At 39.6% G+C, this 21593-nt stretch overlaps 1 protein-coding gene across 1 annotated transcript in view; it reads left to right on the top strand.

Annotated features, from left to right (window-relative positions):
• Window positions 1-5911: 5911 nt before the first annotated feature.
• Window positions 5912-21593, top strand: part of ALS2 (alsin Rho guanine nucleotide exchange factor ALS2) — a 75205-nt gene continuing 59523 nt past the window's right edge. The window contains exons 1-3 of the mRNA XM_021702785.2: window positions 5912-5944; window positions 19830-19909; window positions 21091-21245. Of these exons, the coding sequence (XP_021558460.1) occupies window positions 19890-19909; window positions 21091-21245 (175 nt within the window). The 5' untranslated portion in view covers window positions 5912-5944; window positions 19830-19889. The remainder of the gene's footprint in view (window positions 5945-19829; window positions 19910-21090; window positions 21246-21593) is intronic.

The raw sequence follows: 21593 nt of genomic DNA, 5'->3' as shown, positions 1-21593 counted from the left end.
TATAATAATTTTAACCAATTTTATAATAATTTTTTTTTTGAGAGAGAGAGAGTGAGTGAGCATGTGTGTGGGGAGGCGAGGGGAGGGGCAGAAGGAGAGAGAGAATCTTAAGTAGGCTCCATGCCCAGCGCAGAGCCTGATCTCACGTCCCTGAGATCATCATGACCTGAGCCGAAATCAAGAGTCAGATGTTCTGACTGAGTCACCCAGGTGCCCCAACAAATTGTTAAATTGCTAGATCTCAATAAATAATTTTATCAAACAATTACTAAAGTATAAGGCTCTGTGCTATTCTCTAGGGAATTTTTTAAAATTTTTTAAATTTTTTTAAAGATTTTTTTATTTATTCATTTGAGACACAGAGATACAGAGAGAGAAAGAACATGAGCAGGGGGAGAAGCTGAGGGAGGGGGAGAAGCAGGCTCCCCGCTGAGCAGGGAGCCTGATGCGGAACTGGATCCCAGGACCCTGGGATCATGACCTGAGCCGAAGGCAGATGGTTAACCATCTGAGCCACCCAGGCGCCCCTCTCTAGGGAATTTAAAAGTGAGAAAAACACTGACTGGGAGCTTAGAATCTAACAAGAATCTAACAAATACAGTTTTGCAAATTAGTATAATATATGCCATGCTAAAAGAGCTTATAAATAGATTCAACTCAGATTGTGTGCTGACAGTATTGAGTCTATGACAATCTATAGAAAGACGTATCTAAATTTTTTTTTTTTTGCAAGGTCACATTTTCTGCAATAGGAAATCTAGGTTTGCCATCGTATCAACTATTTGGGTTTTTTAATGCTTGGGTTTTGAGGATCTATTCTATACCTTGACTCCACACACCCTCCAGCTACTGCCCCAAGTTTTTATTTCACTTCACAGAAAACTTCTTGAAGTTGATGTCCTTTTACTCTTAACTCACCCCCAATAAAGGCTCTGTGTCTACCGCTCCACTGAACCTGCTCTTGCCAAGTCACAGAGATTCCATCTTATCAAATCCAAAGGCTTGTTAGACCTAATCTCTACTGTTTAGCAACATTCAACACCATTTATCATGCCACTCTTCTTGAAAGCCTCTTTGATTTTTGTGAAGTGGGCACTTTTCTAGTTTTTTTCCTACCTCTGCGGGGACTCCTCTGCAGTTGTCTTTCCTGCCTCCTCCTCTGCTCAACTTCCAAGTTTGGGCAACCCCAGGCTCAGTTCTTATCTCCACTTACTTATCTCCACTTTCCTCCCAGATTATTTCATCTAATCCCTTTAGCTCTGAATGGCACCTATGTGCAAATGACTCTCAAATCTCTATCTCCAACCCTGATTTCTCCCTAGACACCAACTGCCAATTTGACATTTCCACTTGGATACCAAAAAGGTATTCCAAAGTCATATGCCAAAAACAGACCCCGAACCATGCCGAGTTGCTTCTTCTTAGTCTTCTCCAGGTCAGAAAATGAAATTCCCATGAATGAGTTGTTCAAGGAAAAATCCAGACAGCAGGGGCGCCTGGGTGGCTCAGTCAGTTAAGCATGTGCCTTCGGCTAGGGTCCTGATACCAGCGTCGTGGGATCGAGCCCAGCGTCCGGCTCCTTGCTCAGTGGGGAGCCTGCTTCTCCCCCTCCTTCCCGCTCATGCTCTCACTATCTCTGTCTCTCTCAAATAAATAAATGAAATATTTTATTTTATTTATTTTTTTTTAAAGATTTTATTTATTTGAGAGAGAGAGTGAGAGAGAGAAAGAGCACAAGAGGGGGGAGCGGGAGAGGGAGAAGCAGAATCCCTGCTGAGCAGGGAGCCCGATGCGGGACTCGATCCCAGGACTCCAGGATCATGACCTGAGCCGAAGGCAGTCGCTTAACCAACTGAGCCACCCAGGCGCCCAATAAATGAAATATTTTAAAAAACCCAGACAGCATATGAATCGAATATCATGTTTAATCCACCATTAAATTATGCCAATTCTGCTTCCAGAGGATATCTCAAATCTATCTAATTCTCAGTTTGTACTACAATCACCCTAGTCCAAGGCATCATCATCTCTCCTCTGACTTAATGCAATACTCCCTATTTGAATACTTGGTACTTCCTCCCTATTTCCCCATACCTCTTTTCCTCGGTCTTGCCCATCTCAGTAAATGACAGCAAGTTTCTACCAGTAACTCAGGCTTTAATTTCTCTTTCTCTCAATGCTCATGCCTAATCCATGTGTACTTAGGCTCTACTTTCACAATAGGAATCTAACTCCTTTTTGCCTTCTTCTTCATTGCCACTCCAGGCCAAGCCGTTATTTCTGTTTGCCTCAGTTATTGCAATAGCCTCTTTGTGATCGCTCTGCTTCTACTCAAACTCTTACACTATGATCACTCTGCACAGAAGAGCAGAAGCCAGGGGTGCCTGAGTGGCTCAGTTGGTTAAGGTCTGCCTGAGGCTCCGCTCCAATCCAGCCACACATGGGGCTCCCTGATCAGCAGCGAGCCTGCTTCTCCTGCTCCCGCTGCCTGCTGCCCCCCCCCCCCGTTTGTGTGCTCGCACGCAGGCTCTCTCTCTCTCTCTCTCTGTTAAATGAATGAATGAATGAATAAAATCTTAAAAAAAAAAAAACCCAAAACAAAAACAGAAGCCAGATTACAACAATCCCTGATGGTGGCCCTGCAGTGGTTGCCCATAGCACTCAGATAAGCCCAAAGTCCTTTCCATGGCCCAAAGGATCTGTCCCCACTACCAAATAATCATCTACCTGATTTTATCTTATTTATTACCTTTCAACTTTTTTCATTCAGTTCTAGGCTCATTCAGCTTTTTTCAGACTCTTCTCATTCAGCTCCAGGCACACTGCCCTCCTAGCCTTTGCTACTTGTTCCCTTTGGCCTGGAGTGTCAGATATCCACAAGGCTCACCCTCACTTTCTTACACATCTGTCCAGATATGTCCCTTTAGAAGAGAGATTTTTTCCTGCTTACCTTATCTAAAATTGCACTCTTTCTTGTCTATTCTCTTACCTTTCTTTATTGTTCATAAAAACAACAGCAACAACCACAACATTAATATGCACTTACGTGCCAGGTACCATTGTAAGCCATTTGTCTTTAAACCTCACATCACCCTGTAAAGTAGATAACTTTACTATCCGTTTTGTAGATGAAGAAACAAAGGTACACAGAGGTTAAATAGCTTGTGCCAAGGTCACAAAGCTAGTTAAGTGCTGGGGCTAAGATTTGAACCCAGGCTGTCTGGCTAGAAGCATGTGCTTTTAGCTACTACACTATTTTGCCTTTTTTAAAAATTCTTTATTAAAATTCAATTTAGTTAACGTAGACCATATTATTAGTTTCAGGGGTAGAATTTAGTGATTCCTTAGTTGCATATAACACCCAGTGCTCATCACATTAAGTGCCCTCCTAAATACCCATCACCCTATTATCCCATCCCCTCACCGCTTCCCCTCCGGCAACCCTCAGTTTGTTTCCTAGAGCTCAGTGTCTCCTAGAGTTTGCCTCCCTCTCTATTTTCATCTTATTTTATTTTTCCTTCCCTTCCCCTATGTTCAACTGTTTTGTTTCTTAAATTCCACGTATGAGAGAAATCACAGATTTGTTTTTCTCTGACTGACTTATTTCACTTAGCACAATACCCTCTAGTTCCATGCACATTGTTGCAAATGGCACGATTTCATTCTTTTTGATGGCTGAGTAATATTCCATTATATATTACATTTGCAAATATCTTCTCCCATTCTGTAGGTTGCTTTTTAGTTTTGTTGACTGTTTCCCTTTTTTGCCTCTGTATAGCCCAGTCACCACCATATTTGTTTAGTAGCTCTCACTCTTCCCACATTGCTGCATAACCAACCATCCCAAAACTTAGTGGTTAAAAGCAATAATTAATTATTTCTTGGGAAATTGGGTCAGGAATTCAGACAGGGCTTGACTAGGCTGTTCTGCTCCTCTTGGCACTGGCTGGTATCACTCAGCTGCATTCAACCAGTAACTGGGGTTGGCCTGAAAGGTCTCCGAATCTCCACTCATGTTTTGGCACTTTAATGCTCTTCTGTGTGGCCTAACTCTTCACATTGTCTCTTATCAACCTGTAGTACACTTGAAGCTTATTAAAGCATGGCAGCTGGTTTCTCAGAGGGGGGTGTGGAAGCTGCCAGTTCTTTCTAAGACCTTGATTCATAGTCCCAGAACTTCATTTCTGTCACATTCTATCAGTTAAAAAGGAAAAAAAAAAATCACAAACCTAGCCCATATTCAGATGAAGAGGAAATAGAATCCATCTCTTGACATCCAGAGTGGCATTTATATACATGGAGGGAAGAACTGATGGCTGCCATCTTTGGAGACTATCTTCCACACTACCAGAGTGGAAGTTCCACTAGAGCGGAGACCCTTGTCTGTATTGTTCATTATCATGTCTCTCTAGTGCCTAGAATAGTGCCTGGCACATAATAAGTATCAATAAATATTTATACTGTCCAAGAATTTAAGGGACAGGTGAAAGAAAGAGTCTGAAAAGGCAACGGAAAGGTCTGAAGGAATAGGGGGAAAACCCAGAAGGAGTGTGGCCCGGAAGTCAAGGAGGAAATGAGGGAAAGGAAGGCTGAAAGGCTAGGGCTGCAGGTAGGTTTTTTAATAGTGGCTGGTGGGAGTTAGAGAAATTCATCCTAAGCGGTCGCATTTTCCTCGGAAACGTACATAGGAGGCAGTTTTTAAATTTTCATTTTTAAAATTGTTTACCTAAGGGCCTGGGTAGGTAGAGTTCAGTTAGCAATGTGTGCAGGTTGGGAATAAAAGGCGATAGGAAAGGAGAAATTCCTAGTAGCCGTGTGTTAGTGACTGTTTTAGGCTTAGCAAGATTGCCTGGCCACATGCAAGTCCCGACTGAAGTTGGACACCTTTGGTTTGCAGTGCTGCCAATTCTCAAGGTTATGTTGTTTTAAGCACTGGTGCAAGAGTGGACAAGGTTGGCTGAATTGTTGCAGACTACGGTTTTGCAGGTGGGCGGAGGATCAAGGAGGCAATGGGGCTGAAGGTGAACGTGATAGACCATTTATGCATAGGAACTTCAGACCTTGACTGTATCTGTCGCTGATGGTCTGAATACAGGTTTGCAGGCTCAGGGATGGCACACTGCCTAGCAGCAGAGAATTCGCATCCATTGTGTGCCAAGGGTGGCGGCTGGGGAAAATCTTCCTGAGAGGACTTACCAGCTGCGAGCTGAGTCGGGGTGGGGCTGTGGCTGCGACAAGCAGACTGTTGTGAAACTATGTGCTAAGCACGCCAACTAGTTTTACTCAGATTGTACATTGGGGAACCCTGTGGGGAATCATAAAAGATACCAATTCATTCCCTCCTACCCCATTCCACCTTTCGGAGTTGCAACCAAGTAACAACAGTGTGGATACTAGGACCAACTGGTGCCGCTTGGCGATGACGTCATCGGCGGGGGCGGAAGCGACTACAGTTAGGGTATAGTCCATAGAAGCAGTTTGAAGATATTTTAGCCTTTTCCCTGTAAAGAGTAGCGAACTTATCCTTCTGACTTTTGCAGTTTGAGGTGGCAGCAAAATGCCTGCAGCTCTCACTTTCATCACCACCTGTTACCATGGAAGCTCTCGGGTAGTTAGGCCCCGGCGACTCCATGTTACGTCACCGTCCAAGCGCGTTTTAGGACTGGTGGCTCCGCCCTGTCCTGAGGGAGGGGCAGTACTCCTGAGGACATCGCCGACAGTGCCTAAGGCCTCGTGGATAAATTTGATCGCTATCAGACGCCGTCGGCGTCTAAGCCCACCTATTTCAGGGGCAATCTCGGCCCGCTTTCACACTAGCTCGCTGCCCTGCAGCCCCGCCCCTTCCTGGGGGCTCCGCCCCCCGTGAATCAGCTGATCTCAGGGACCCGCTGGGCTGAGAAGCTCGCGCCGGATGCAGACTGCGGTGCTGCCGGTGGAGCGTCAGGTGAGCGAGGGTGAGTCTCCGGTCGGCCCTTGGCTTCGCAGGGCTGCCCGGCCCGGCTTTCCTGTGTGCGGGAGGCCGGGGTCCGAAAGAGAGGTGGAGGCGCAGGCCGAGGCCCAGGAGCGCGCTTGGTGACCCACAGAGACGGCGCCCGCGTCTTCCAAAACACCTGCGTCCGACCGACGGCGCCTGCCCGCCAAAGAGCACCCGACGCGGCCCCCTGTCCCGGCCCCAGGTTCTCCCATTCGCCCCCTACTTCCCTCCCCAGACGGGGTGCCACTGCATTGGTCTCAGCGGCGGGAAATTCTTTCACGACCCCCTTTCCCGCCTCCACCCACGCTGCCTTTCCTTCACTCATTGATGAGGATTTATTGAATGCCCACTTTGGGCGCTCAGCACATAAACCGGAGTCCCTGGCCGCGAACCTTGGTGAGTGTCCCAGGAGGGTTTGCCCCAAGGATGCAGATCACGGTGGAGGGTGGACCTAGTGCTTCGGTGGTTTGAAAGGGCGGTTGCAGAAAAAGAAAATGACTTTGAAATTAAGAACTTAATTGTTTAGTTGTTTAACCAAGTCCTTTGGCGTGTCAGGTGAGCCATCAGAGGGTGAGAAGTTCTTTTGAGAGGCGAAGACAGGAAAGTAAGATAGGTCTATCATTAGGAAACGGTCCCGACGCTGGTGTTGGTCCTCTGGGTAATAGGGCTACTTTGGAGACAAGCAACAATAGGTTGGCAGAATTGTACTCTTGCTTACTTAGGGCTTTGATGATGAGGGAAGAGGAAAAACGCACTGGCTGAAGAGGCATATTCAAATACAGTATTCTCTCTAGGATGGAAAAGGAAGTAACTGTTAAACACAAACACAGATCTTTATTGCCTTTTAGGTTTTTTGGTGGCTGTAAATGTTCTTTAAAAGGCCTTAAAGAATAAAATTGTGTGATGTGTGTTTTTTCTGAACAGGTATCAAAATTCAGCAAGTTATTGGTCCATTTTCCCCCCTAGTTTATCATAAATATGAATGATTTCAAGTGACCACTTGACCTGTGAGTTAATGAGTATTTAAAGAATTTAGGGCAGTGAAAAATTTGCAGTAAATTGCAATATTTTAATCTTAATAATATAAGCATGGGCTTTGGATATGGACATACCTAACCTCAATCCACTTATTCTTTGATTTGGGGAAAGTTACTTAACTTCTCTGCATTATTTTTCTTATTTCTAAATTGAGGATTAAAGTACCTTCCTCATAATAGCACCTTTACATTTAATGGTTCATGTATTTATTACAGTGCCTGGCAGTGGTAAATATTCAGTACATATTTCCTATTTTTATAATTATTTCTTCCACTATCTCATGACCCACACTGACTCACTGTTTTCTAAATGGAAAAGAGAACTGAATATTTTTAGAAAAGAAATATAATTCACTTTTTAAATTCAAGGGATAGTTTCCAGATAATTTGCTGATAACATTGACTTATAGTTACAGAAAATATGACTTCTGGTTGGTCTGTAGTAACTTTGGTGTTCAGTAAGGGTATTTTAATGTGAAAGAGATGCTTTTGGAATCTATACCTAGTTTAAATTTATTACTTAGTTTGCAAACTATGATTAGTATCGGCATATTCAGGGTTCATAGTTATAGCAAGAGAAATTCAAAGTTGTTTCACAGTATTAACAATTTTTAATAGATATTCTTTTTTTAAAGATCTTATTTATTTGACAGAGAGAGACAGCGAGCGAGGGAACACAAGCAGGGGGAGTGGGAGAGGGAGAAGCAGGCTTCCCACTGAGCAGGGAGCCCGATGGCGGGACTCAATCCCAGGACCCTGGGGTCATGACCTGAGCCGAAGGCAGATGCTTAACGACTGAGCCACCCAGGCATCCCACAATATTAACATTTGAAAAGATAATGATCCAGAAAATAAAGTACCAAATAGTGGAGGTGCGTGGGGGGGGGGGGGGGTGGGGGTGGGGGTGGGGTCTGAATTGCATCAGGTAAGCCTCTTACTTTTTTAAGTAGATTGAAGCAGTGTGAACTGGAATCCCTTCTGTCCAAATTTCAGCCTTTCAGAATTTAGTTGTCTTTTGAGACACTTAACTTTGGGCATTTTGACTGTTAAAGACACAAGAGTGTGTTAAGAACTTCACTGACATGATTTCAGTTTTGTGTGATTAGGTGGAGAGAGTACTATTAATCTACCTTTTTATGAAAAACATGGATTTGATGCGGTACTGCTGAGTCCATTTTAAAGGTATTTCTGAAGAATATGACTGACTTGTAAAAACCTTTTATAATCTTGTATTAATATGACACTAGGTAAGGTATGAGTTAAAAAACTACAAAGAAAGGTAAAGACTGGTGATTTTTGAGATGGTGTAAAAGAAGGCTGCTTTTATGTAGTAAGAGGTTGAGCCCCTTTTTCAGACACTCAGAGGAGTGCTGTGAGGATTTTAATGTCTTCTAGATCATTTAGCTCTTTTTATAACTTTGTGGAATTGAACCTAGCACATATTCCAACTATATTAGAGATTTTACTTGTAGACCTTTTTTTTTTAACCGTTTTTTTTTCTTGTTACTCTTCTCTGTTGATAACCAGATAATTCAGTCATCAGTAATAAGAGAGTAGTAGATTTTGTAGGTTATCAGTCCTTAAGAAAATGCACAGTAACCACAAATAAAATAGTAACAAACTCTGACATGGTTCTTTTGAGTCTTGCATTTATTTTCCTATACCCATCTCTTACTTCTCTATATATGTCATGGTGCTGTCTTTACATTATGTCTTGATGTTTGTTGCGTCACACAATTGGTAGATCAGCTGAGAAATTGGTAAAGTAGCTGAACTAAGTGATCCACGTGGGTAGAGCAAAAATATTTAAATCCGTGAGGTAATGAGTACTTGTTTGGGCTCTTGTAGAGTTACTCTTTCATATAGATTTCTTTTTTTTTTTTTAAGATTTTATTTATTTATTTGACAGAGAGAGACACAGTGAGAGAGGGAACACAAGCAGGGGGAGTGGGAGAGGGAGAAGCAGGCTTCCCGCAGAGCAGGGAGCCCGATGTGGGACTCGATCCCAGGACCCTGGGATCATGACCTGAGCTGAAGGCAGTCGCTTAACCAACTGAGCCACCCAGGCGCCCTAGATTTCTTTTTTAAAAAGATTTTAATTATTTATTAGAGCGCTTGCACGAGAGCGGGGTGAGGGGCAGAGGGAGAAGCAGACGCCGCACAGAGCAGGGAGCCCTATGCGGGGCTCAACTCCAGGACTCTGGGATCATGACCTGAGCCGAAGGCGGGCGCTTAACCCACTGAGCCACCCAGGCACCCCTAATATAGACTTCTTTTTTGAAGAAAATGTACAGTTCTCTCAATTGCTATGAGGAAAAGACTGGGGCTGTTTCATAGAGTTTCAGTTGGCTACCAGTGAATTATGCTCAAAGAGATCAGCTTTAGTCTCGTTAATTTCACAAATTAATCAACTCATGGTTCCCTTTTACATATAATATAAATAATAAAAATTATTTATTAAATAAAAATTATTAAATAAATTTTGTTCTTCAGCGTCCTCTACGGTTCTTCATTTCACATGATCTCCCTTTTAGGAAGGTGGTGGTTAGACCCAATAATGGCATCTGGATGGGTAACTTTCATTTCAGGGTTCTTCTGCAACCTAAATTTTTGTTGAGCTGAATTCTTAACCAAACTTAAGGCAATTGCTCAGGCAAACATGCAGCAAAGATGATTATAGCAGCTCTTAAAATAGCAATAAAGTAGAACAATCCAGCCGTACTTTGGTAGGGAAATGGATAAACTATGGTTTATTCATGCAATGAAATGCTATCCCCTAATAAAAATGAATGAACTAGGGGCGCCTGGGTGGCTCAGTCGTTAAGCGTCTGCCTTCAGCTCCGGTCATGGTCCCAGGGTCCTGGGATCGAGCCCCGCGTTCGGCTCCCTGCTCCTTGGGAAGCCTGCTTCTTCCTCTCCCACTTCCCCTGCTTGTGTTCCCTCTCTTGCTGTGTGTGTCTCTCTCTCTCTCAAATACATAAAATCTTAAAAAAAAAAAATGAACTAGATCCATACTTATCAATGCAGATATATCTCAAATGTGTAACAATGAGTGAAGAAGCAAGTTGCCAAAGGATGTCTATGATATGATGCATTTATGTAGTTTTAAAAGAATGTAGCTACTACATTCTTATTGCTTATGGATACATATGTATCTAATGAAATACATTAAAGTATAAGAACATATATGGAAATAAGACACATTAACTTTAGGAATAGTGGCTAACTCCGGGAGATAAGTTTGGGTGGAGCTCTTTCAGAAATATGTATAACTTTTCTATTTTAAAAACAGCTGAAGCAAATATAAAAATATGTTAACATTTGTTAGAACTGAGTGATGGGTAGGGACATGGACTTGTTCATTATTTATTTTTACAGATTTGTGTATAAGATAGTTTGTGAAACTAGCACTTGAAAAATTTTTTACTTTAGTTCTATTCTAATTTTTTTTTTTTTTGCGAGAGAGAGAATGAGAGAGAGCACGAGAGGGAGGAGGGTCAGAGGGAGAAGCAGGCTCCCCGCCGAGCAGGGAGCCCCATGTGGGACTCGATCCCAGGACTCCAGGATCATGACCTGAGCCGGAGGCAGTCGCTTAACCAACTGAGCCACCCAGGCGCCCCAGTTCTATTCTAATTTAAATTCTGTATAATTAAATAGAAAAAATTTAAAAATAAAATTTTTATTTATAATTAGGGCTCTCTTCCAGTATGCTTTCTTTATTTTACTTTCTAGTCTCACAGTAGTTGACTGTGGAAAAATAATTCTTTTCTTTCTGCAGTAGGAAAAGAATGTGCCACTGCAGCTCCACTGTGTAAAGCTTTTCTAAGGAGAGGAGACAGACCTATTATTAGTCGATTTTATTTTGCTATTTGACTTGTGCTCCTGCAAAAATGCTTTTTCTTTTTTTAAAAGATTTTATTTATTTATTTGACAGAGAGGGAGAGAGAGCAGGAACACAAGCAGGGGGAGTGGGAGAGGGAGAAGCAGGCTTCCCGCGGAGCAGGGAGCCTGATGTGGGGCTCGATCTCGGGACGCTGGGATCATGACCTGAGCCGAAGGCAGATGCTTAACGACTGAGCCACCCAGACGCCCCCAAAAATGCTTTTCTTAAGATGAGGAATATTTTCTTAAAAGGCTACAGAGGAATTTATATTCTAGAGACTCTTGGGGAATGCAAGCTTACACTGATCATGATCTCTCAAAGGATAGGGGAGCAGAATAGATCAAAAAGTCCTAAAAAGAATTTGGACAGAGTGACTCAGATACAAAATTACCACAGATACCATGTGGTCATGAACACTTACTTTTTAAAGTTTGGGTTTGTTACATTTTATTACAGTGTGGTAAAAACTGAATTTATACTGTTACTGCACGTGTCCTAGTTATTCCTCAAAGAAAATCTAATTCTCTCTGAAAAAGGTATTAATAAGTAAACATGATGAGCATGTGTTAAACGGTTTGAGTAGTGAATAGTAAATTTAATAGCTGATCCCTAATTTAACCTCAGTATTTAAACTCGAGTTAAATAACCTTTCATTCCTAATGAAGAATACCTGTTAACGCAGGGCACCTGGGTGGCTCAGTCGGTTAAGCATCTGCCTTCAGCTCAGGTCATGATCCCAGGGTCCTGGGAACTAGCCTCAGCAGGGAGCCTGCTTCTCCCTCTGCCTGCTGCTCCCCCTGCTTGTTCTCTCTCTCTCTCTTTCAAATAAATAAAATCTTAAAAAAAGAAAAAAAAAGAATACCTTTTACTAGCACTTTCAAAAAAGTGAAACTTGTATCTCCAGAACACTATTTTTGGCCCTGTTCAGTTGTATGGCCCCGTGATGACGTTAAGTATTATTTGTTTTTGATTGGTAAAATAAACAAACATACTTTGAACTGTATTTCTGTAATATTGCCTTATTTTAAAAAAATGTGGCCATTTAAAAGAGAATAGTAGCAAAATATTAAAGGAATAAACAGTTTGTATCAGAAATTATACTCTTATCAGGTAATAACAGACATAAATTTTTGCAGTACCTGAGAATTTGAAATTCAGTTCCTAGTATTATAATATCCACCAAAATGTTTCATGGGGATTTCATTAATCTGGAAGAATGTATTTTAAAAATTTTGCAGTGGATACAAAAAGGAGCTAAATGGGCATTGCTGGGCATTTATTTTACTATATTTACACTCCCCCTCCCCCCCGGTGGGTAATATCCATTCTAGAGGATTTTCACAATCAGAAGTGTAGTTTTAGTAGTTTTCAGGGTGAAATTAGCAGGCCGTAAGAGTGAGACTGTGAAGTGTTAGTGTCCATGGTGGCACCAGAAACTGTCTCTATGTACTAAGGAGAAAGAGACTGTTCTTTACTGGGTTGTATAATATTTGTGAACTGACATGAAATAGCATCTTCATAGTTAGGAAATGCCATTAGCAAATTATGAGAATTTCTATTATAAGTAGACACTTTCCTTTTGTGTCCTATATTGACTTTTATTACAGGCGCTAGAAATCTACATCATTTGGAAGTGCTGTCTTTCACTGAGTATTCACTTAAATGTAGTCCACTTGTACCTAGTGGTTACTGTGGTTACAAGAATGTACCAATGAATAAATCATAGTTTCTGACCTCCAGGAATTTATAATATATTTTGAATCAATGACTTAGTGCATTATCCCATTAGTAACAACATTATAAGTAGTAAGTACTTTCTAGACTAGCCTACTGACTTACTTTATTCAGTGCATTAATTTACTGAATTCTTGAACTCTGGGTCAGTATTTAAGGAGCTAGTCAGCTCCCATAGTGGTATCAGGCATTGCCTTCTGTGTTGCAATTAAGGCTGAGAGGGCTGGGATTTGAAGTGACCTCAACCTTTGATGGTGGTTGATTTGTCAAGGCTGCTGCAGTGCAAGGTGAGTGTTTCTCAGCCTTCATTAGTGGTTGGTAAAGGCTTTGGTGGTGGGATATCCAGGAAGTAGCAGTTATTGGTGTCTAGATTAGTTCTCAGTCAGGTGTTTGGGTCATAAGTTGCCTTGATCTGTATATAAATATATTGACTGAGCCTCTAACAGAAAATATTCATTGAGCATTTACCATGTGTAAAATACCATAGTGTCTTAAATTATTGTTTACTACATTCACCTATAAGCTCTGCTTTACAACATCTTTAAATTTTTTTTTTTAAAGATTTTATTTATTCATTTGAGACAGAGATACAAAGAGAGTATGAGCAGGGGGAGAGGCAGAGGGAGAAGCAGGCTCTCCGCTGAGCCAGGGGCCAGACATTGGGCTGGATCCTGCGACCCTGGGATCATGACCTGAGCCGAAGGCAGACGCTTAACCATCTGAGCCACCCAGGTGCCCCAATATTTTAAAAATGTTTAAAAAGATGTATTTATTCGAGAGAGAGTGTGTGCACCTTGTGGGCTAGCGGCAGGGGAGAGAGAGAACCCACAAGCAGACTCCACACCGATCACAGAGCCTGATGTTGGGGCTCGATCTGAGTACCCTGAGGTCATGAAGTGAGCTGAAACCAAGAGTCAGCCACTCAACCAACTGAGCCACCCAGGTGCCCCTGGTTTACTACATTTTAAGAAAATGAAGCCAATTCAAACTTTAAAAAGAAAGTGTAAGCACCTGCAATTTTAAAGTTTTGCAGTAGATACAAAATGCAATACAATTTAGTATATTTATTGTTCTATCTTAATGTCTTGTCATTCTAATCTCCAATTATCATTACTCTTGTAGCTACAGTTATTGCAGTTGTTTTAATCAATATACCTATTTTAAAACAGTAAGTGAAACAAGAGAATAAGACTGGAAGTGCTCAGCTTTATTGGCTTTTTCTATGCTTTGAGGGTGCTGTCTATAGAGAGCCATCATTCTAGTGAGAAAGGCAGAACATGATAGCATGTAAACTCCTTAAGGACAGGAACTCATTTATTTATGTGGGCTTAGTCTATCCACAGATATTTATTGAGTACCTGTTATATATCAGGACTATGTTAAGCAGCTAGGCTATAATAGAGAATAAGATGTTTTTGGCTTTCACAGAAATTTTAGACTGGCATACCCGGAACATAGTAGATGAAAAAAATACGTGAGGTGTTGTTGAAATTTCAGCCTTTGAAAGTTAATATACTTATGACTTACAAATTTATCTTTCACTAAATCATTAAGGGAAAAGGACTTTATCCAGAGAATAAAGTTTACTAGAGATGAATAAATAGAATCAATAGTCCACTAGCACATTTCTGTTCCACATTAAATTTTTTAAAAATTTATATTCTGCCTTGTCCTAAAAAGATTTAAGTCAGTTTACAAAAATATATAATATGGCAACATGAAATAAAGAAAGAGAATGACTGGAGCCAGGAGTGAGATTAGAATACAGAGCACACATATACTATAAAGTCCTAGTCACTTAACAGATGGCATCATATAAGACTCTTACTCTTTCACCATGAAATCTGTACTCCTGTCTATATCTGTAACTGTATCTGTGTATCTGTAATCTAGGTCTGTTTCCTGTCTTATTAAAACGTAGACCCTTCCTCTTGTGAAAGATCAGTCCCAAAACACGTGTTCCAGATGCCGTCCTCTTTCACTTTGTCCAGGACTTTGGTTCTTCCCTCTGCCCCCTTGCATCTGGGATTGGTGTCATTGTCAATGCAAACATGTTCAGCTATCTCACATCTTCCCAGCTCTGCACATATAAAAAACACACCCTTTATCTTCACATTCTTCTCTAGCTCCATTTCTCTGTCATTTTGACAGTGTTTTTCAAAAGAATTCTTTACGTGAACTTAATTTTCTTGTGTTCACCTCCCATTTATAGTCAACCTACTCCAATCTGGTTTTCAGTCCCCTACTACCACTGAAACTGTGGCCAAGCTCAGCATTGATATCTGTGTTGGCATATGCACTGGACACTTTTCAGCTCTCATCCTAGGAGACCCCAGTGACTTTGACCTAGTTGACCAGGCCTGTCTCCTGGAAACACTCTGCTTTGCTTTTACGTGCACACATAGACTCATGCTTCTCCCACCTCTCAGGTCACTTCTCACCCAGTTGTTATTGCTTGTTCCTCATCCTAACCAACCTCTAGGTGCAGGAGCTCCTTACAGCTTGGTCCTGTTCCTTTCCATTCTCTTAATACACACCCGGTGATATTATGCATTGTCTTGATTTCACATATTATCCATATGCCTTTCCAAGTTTATATCAATAGCTGAGACCTTTTTTCTGAACTTCATACTCATATATTCAGCTGCTTTTGATAGGTACTCTGGGATTTCTCACTGGCATCTTGAACTTAACATAAAAAAAATCTTAACCAGAATCTTCTACTTCAGAAACTTATCTTTTTTTACTCTTCTCCATTTCAGTAAATGGTACCACCAACACACAGTTGTTCAAGGCAGAACTTAGAAATCATTTTTGATACCTCCTTCTTTATACCCCACTTGTGTCTAATATATCACCAAGTCCTAGTTGTTCTAGGACAATGCACCTCATTTGTTTACCTCTTTCTCTTCTACGAAATTGGCAGCCTTATATGAAATTAAAGAGCCTAGGCTTCCTCCTTCCACTGAGAAGATGAGCCAAGTGAGTATTTGCAGGCAGGATACTCCTTGCAGAATGAATTTGGGCACTGTATGTGAGTATGTTCACCATAAAATAGACTTAAAACTTTTGAGAAAAGTGTAAATCATCACCATTGGAATACATTGTTAAAGCACTTATAGAATGTCTTGTAAGCAATGCAACTTTCTAGTGTACTCTTCAAGATGAAGTTGATGTTAAAAGTACATATAAGAAACTAAAGGAAGTATAAAATAGTTAAAAGTTGGGGACCCCTACCAAAAATGATTGTTGTTTGTTTTAGAATACAGGTTCCTGGGGTGCCTGGGTGGCTCAGTGGGTTAAGCATCCAACTCTTGATTTCAGCCCGGGTCATGTTCTCGGGGTCCTGGAATAGAGCCCCTTGTCGGGCTCTGTGCTCAGCAAGGGGTCTTCTTGAGGATTGTCTCCCTCTCTCTCTGTCTCTCCCCCACTCAAGCTCTCTCTCTCTCTCAAATAAATCAATCTTAAAAAAAAAAAAATAGAATACAGTTTCCTGGTCCCTTCCTTGGAACCCTTGAGGCAAGGTATATTTTAGAATTCAGAATTTTTTGATCTTTAAAATGTGCATAAACTATATATTATGTAACACTTTCTCTGGGACCTTTGGTACCACTCCATAATCATACTAATATTTCTTCTTTTTTTAAAGATTTTTAAATTACTTTTAAGTAATCTCTACACCCAATATGGGGCTTGAACTTAAAACCCCAAGATCAAGAGTCACATTCTACTGACTGAGCCAGCCAGTTGCCCCAATCGTATTAATATTTCTACAGCAAAATATATGAATATTCACACTAAAGGGGCAAAAACTAACCTCATATTAGTTCAGGTCAGGTTTGCTATCAGATAAGTTTTAGTCATATTAGATTTTGCCACCAAAAGAGTTATGAAAAAACTTAGTTTTCAGTTTTTTGGACTTTGGATTTCTTTTTTTTCTTTTTTTAAAGATTTTATTTATTTGACAGAGAGAGGGGACTTTGGATTTCTGGTTAAGGTTTTGTGGATCTGTAGATAGTTTGCAGCTTTTTCTAACAATAATTCGGACACCTAGACCACATTTTTTTAGGGCACTCTCGGATCATGGTGTTAAAAGCATACCCTCTGCTTGTACAAGATAGTTTATTTCTCTGTTAAATGTAGCAGGAAGTTGTGTTTCCAATGGGATCTAAAAGTGGAGTCAGATTGTTAAGGACCAAGGTTTGGCTTTTGTTTTAAAGGGCCATCTGAGAGTTTAATTGCTTTACATTTCACTGTAAAGGAGATAATTTGAAGTGTAGAGTGGCATACCTTAATATGAATCTAGCTTTGTTCTGTGACTCAATAGAATTTAAGAGCTGGAGGGGATGCTTGAGTCTGTTGTGCTCATTTTACAGATATCCTTGATCTCTGGAAAGGCCGTGCAAGGCAAAAGAGGACCCCAGATTTTTGACTGTACAACATCACACAGTTTCTTTATCAGAGCTAATTAATATAATAAAGGCCTATGAAGGGAAGTTACTATATAACAGAAGAAAAGAAGCAGAGTTTAGGGATTCTGTCTCCCAAAGGAATGTAGAGCGAGAACCTTAAAGTTCACCTGGAGAGAACTATCCCCAGAAGAAGCCCCATGATTAAGCAGTTTTATAACAATCAAAAATGTGAAGCAATGAGAGAGCTTAAGGAAGTTTAAGTGCTATTTGAATGCTTGAGGCAAATCTTAAAGATTTCCTGATAGGGGATCATAAAAAGAGAAAAACAAAAATTTCGGGTTTACTTTTTCTTATGGATACATAATTGAGAAATGTTAGGTTTTTTGTTTTTGTTTTTGTTTTTTTAATGTAGGCTTCATGCCCGAGAAAGAATGTTAGGTTAAATAAGAGTTGGTAAATGCCACTTATATTTAAGTATGTGAGAGAAAACTTTATAATACAAGGTTCCCACATTTAGCTGTAGTATTCTTTTTTAGTTATGTTTCCTTAGCAGTCATTTCTGTTTCTCATTACTCTATTTGAGTCTTAGGCAGACCTATCTTCTTGGAAGAAGTCAAACATATTAAAACAAAATGAGACAGATTTATAATACTGATATAGAAAGACGTCTACGAAATAGTGTATTAGCTAGCTTTCTGTTGCTATTTAACAAATTGCTACACATTTAGTGGCTTAAAATAACACAAATGTATTGTTTTTGCAGTTCTTTAGGTAGAAAGTATGACACAAGTCTCACTGGGCTAAAATCAGGGTGTCAGCAGGGCTGCATTCTTTTCTGGATCTGTTTCCTTGCGTTTTCCAGCTTCTAGAGGCCACCCACATTCTTTGGTTTATGCTCATTTTACAGATGTCCCTGATCTCTGGAAAGGCCGTGCAAGGCCTTCCCATCTTCAAAGCCAGCAGTCTCTCAGACCATGCTTCCATCAGCACATCTCTTTATCTGACTCTCCTTCTGTCTCTTGCACTTTTAAGGAGGCTTGTGATAACCACACCGATAATCCAACCCAATAATCTCCCTATCTTAGGGTCAGCCGATTAGCAATTTTAATTCCCCTTTGCCATTAACCTAACCTATTCCCAGGTTCTTGGCATTAGGATGTGGGCATCTTTGGGGACCATTATTCTGCCTAGCATATATAGTAAGTAACAAAAGAAAGTTGCAAAAACAGTTTGGCTTTAATTCCGTTTGGATTTGAAAAAATGTGTGGTGGTGAAAAATATGGCAAAAGATGAAATCTACTCTAAGAAAACTCTGTATTCAAAAAATGTAACACTCAAAGAGGGAAAAAAGGCTGACTGTTTTGTTCGCTTCACCAAAAGGTTCTCAACATTTTTGATTGTCAGGCACTAGGATAAAATTCAATTTACATTCAGTGAATCAGTGATGGGAAGCAAAGTGTGCTTTGCTCCCAGAGAAGTTCTCTGGTTTCTGCCGGGTATTGTTTAACTTTAATCAAGGGAACAGTTAGTTACTCCTTGATCTCTGATGAATAAACACAGGTTAGATCTGGCCTCAGAATTTCTCTGTACATTTTCCTAATGGTTAATTATCCTCACAAGGCATAGTACCACTTAATAATCACATTTATTATTTAAAAAAATAATCATTTATTAAATTAATAGCATTTATTAAATATATTCAGGTATATGTTTTGTTTACATGGTACCCTTCATCCAACTTTAAATGATTCAGAATTTTTCTAAAAGAAGCATTAGGTAGAGAGCAATTTCCTCCAGATACACAGATGGCAAATGGTAAGAATTCACAGGCAACCTGGAGTAAACAGATGGATCTTACATCACTCCTGCTGGTATGGGCTGTTTTCAGAGTACAGTGACCATGCCATATCCTTTGCAGAAAAATCATACATTTGGTTTGGGTATTTTTATGGTTGACACAAATAAAACCTCATTGCTATTATGTATTTTCATGTGTTTTGGTGCCCTTAAAAATATGAATTTTTAGTTGAGATGTATTGAGTATCTCTGTCTGCTTGTTTATATTTCTGTCTCTTTATTAAACATTGAGGTTCTAAACCGATGGGTCATGATATTGGTACTGTAATTTCATATAGCTCTTTATTATTAAATGGTGGGTTTTGAAACAGATATTTTAAAACCCAAATTCCTTTCAGCCTTTTGTACTATGGTTTCGAGTTGAGGTTGATTTGGGGAAAATACTTCTAGTTCCAATAAATAGAAATCTTTCTGATTTTAGTAATATAATTTTTTGTGTGCATTGCTGAAAAATGTAAATTAAAACAACTTGAATCTGATACATTACTGAAGAAGTTTTAGAAATTCTTTCTTACTTAATTGGTATTTACATGTTCATGTGTTCCAGAAGCATTTTAAAAGCAACCCTTAACATGTGTGAAATGAGTATTTAATGAAAAGAATTTTCAGATTGAGCTTCCTTCTTTATAATAAAAAATAAAATCTGTTGCCTGACAAAGTACAGCTTAATTGCAGGTAGTCTTGTCTTCCTTTGACATTGCATTTGATGGTCAGCAGGCATTTTTATAAGCTCAGTGGGCAGGCTCAGTCTAGATATTCAACTTTGGCAGGCAGGATATGAAATAGTTGAAATAGTTTCACTGCATATTTATTGCCCAGTGAATGTGCATTTGTTAGAGGGCTGCCGTTTTTTTTTTTCTTTAAATCTGAGGAATGAAGTAGCACAGTATTCTTTCATTGCTCTTTGTGCTTACCTGTGTTTTGCCATTTAGGTCTTTATATACTTTTCGCAAAGAAGAAATGATTTGGTGATGGAGTTCTCCCCCTGACCGATGGACTCAAAGAAGAGAAGGTAAAACCATTTCTTCTTCTACCTTCTTCTAGGAAAACACAACAAGCAATTCCACGAATGCGTAGCTTCTCTTCAGTTCAGTTTTCTTGTTTGTGGTTATTAAGTAGGAAGAGTGACATTTATGTTGATTGGTAAAGAGAAAGATAATAAAATAAAACTGATTAGTGATAAGCTTTGTTGCTAGTTTCTTATGCATAAAAAAATGGCACAAAGTGTCATCATCATTTTAAAGCTTTTGAAGCCATTTTTTCTCACAAATAACTTCAGGTCTTCAGACATAGCCTTATTAATTGCAGTCCTCTTCTATCCTTAGAAAACTGGATTAAGTTTGTGGCTTTCCTCTCATATAACCATGGTTATGCCTAATCATAACTGAGAGGAATATTACTTAGCAAAAGTAGAGAAATTTCTAGGTATTATAAAATAAATAAAACCAGAAAACTTTCTGTGCCTTGTTAAAATTGGCATCATTGTTCTAGAAAAAAGCATGTATCATCAGTGGCAACAGAGGAAACTTGGTATAAAGAAAACCCAGCATATTTTAATATGCGCTTTTCTTAAAAGGGTAGGCAGTTATGGTATGATCATTATCATAAAGCTTGGTGTCTTGTGTTCTTTGAACCAGAATCATCACATGAATAGAATTCTTTGGCTAGAACATGAGTAAAGCACAAAAGATTTTACTGTTCCTGATATAAATTTGATTCTTAAAAAGTTAAATAACAACTATAGGGCTTACTTAGTGCAAAGTAAAATGTGGATCTCTATTCCTTCTTATCAAATACTTTTTTTAGCATTCAAAACTAAAATTTTAAAATAAGACTCCAACTTGGGACATGTTACAACTTTATTATCCAAATAAGGAGTTAATAAATGGACAAGTTAGAATCTTAAAATTTTGTGCTATTAAATCTAAAATGTCAAAAAATAGTCCAGGTTTTGTTTACTTCTTAGATAGAGATAAGTAATTTGTGGGTTTAGATTGTCCTCAAGCCTTTTATGTAAATAATTGTTTTATATCTGCTCCTGTGTCCCAACCAAAGCATAAAATATGTGCTAAACGATCTGACCCAGTCACCCATGTGCTGGTAAAAGGTACAGATCTAATGAAATTAGTAAGAACCCCCAAAATACAGTTTTAATTGCAGGAACAATTAAGCTATTTTTCTTAATGTTTGTAGCTCAACAGAAGCAGAAGGATCCAAAGAAAGAGGCCTGGTCCATGTGTGGCAGGCAGGATCCTATTCTGTAACACCAGAGAGACTGCCAGGCTGGGGAGGAAAGACTGTTCTTCAAGCAGCCCTTGGAGTGAAGCATGGAGTTCTTCTGACTGAAGGTATTGAAAAGAATGGCTTAACAAATACTAACTGAAATGCTAAGAGTACCTGGGTATGTAAGATCAGGTAAGAGAGTTACTGGATATCAGGAATTCTTAATGACGTTTGCTAGAGCTTATATTCTTTATGTTTTCAAAATATGTTCTTACTCTCTATCAAAAATCAGATTAGTTCTTAAATTTAAGATCCATCATAACTAGAATAAAAGGGAGAATTACAGTTGGTAAATTTTATAGTAACAAGTACATGAAAAATTAACTTTTGAAAGATTACCTATTCAGAAACTCTTTTGCTGTACCTTTGTTCATTAAATGTATCAGAATAACCATGCTATAATAGTTAATGTT

This window comes from Neomonachus schauinslandi, chromosome 3 (assembly GCF_002201575.2).
Source record: "Neomonachus schauinslandi chromosome 3, ASM220157v2, whole genome shotgun sequence".
NCBI lineage: Eukaryota > Metazoa > Chordata > Mammalia > Carnivora > Phocidae > Neomonachus > Neomonachus schauinslandi.
The sequence above is the reverse complement of the archived record's forward strand: the minus strand, read 5'-3'. Positions and strand labels throughout refer to the sequence as shown.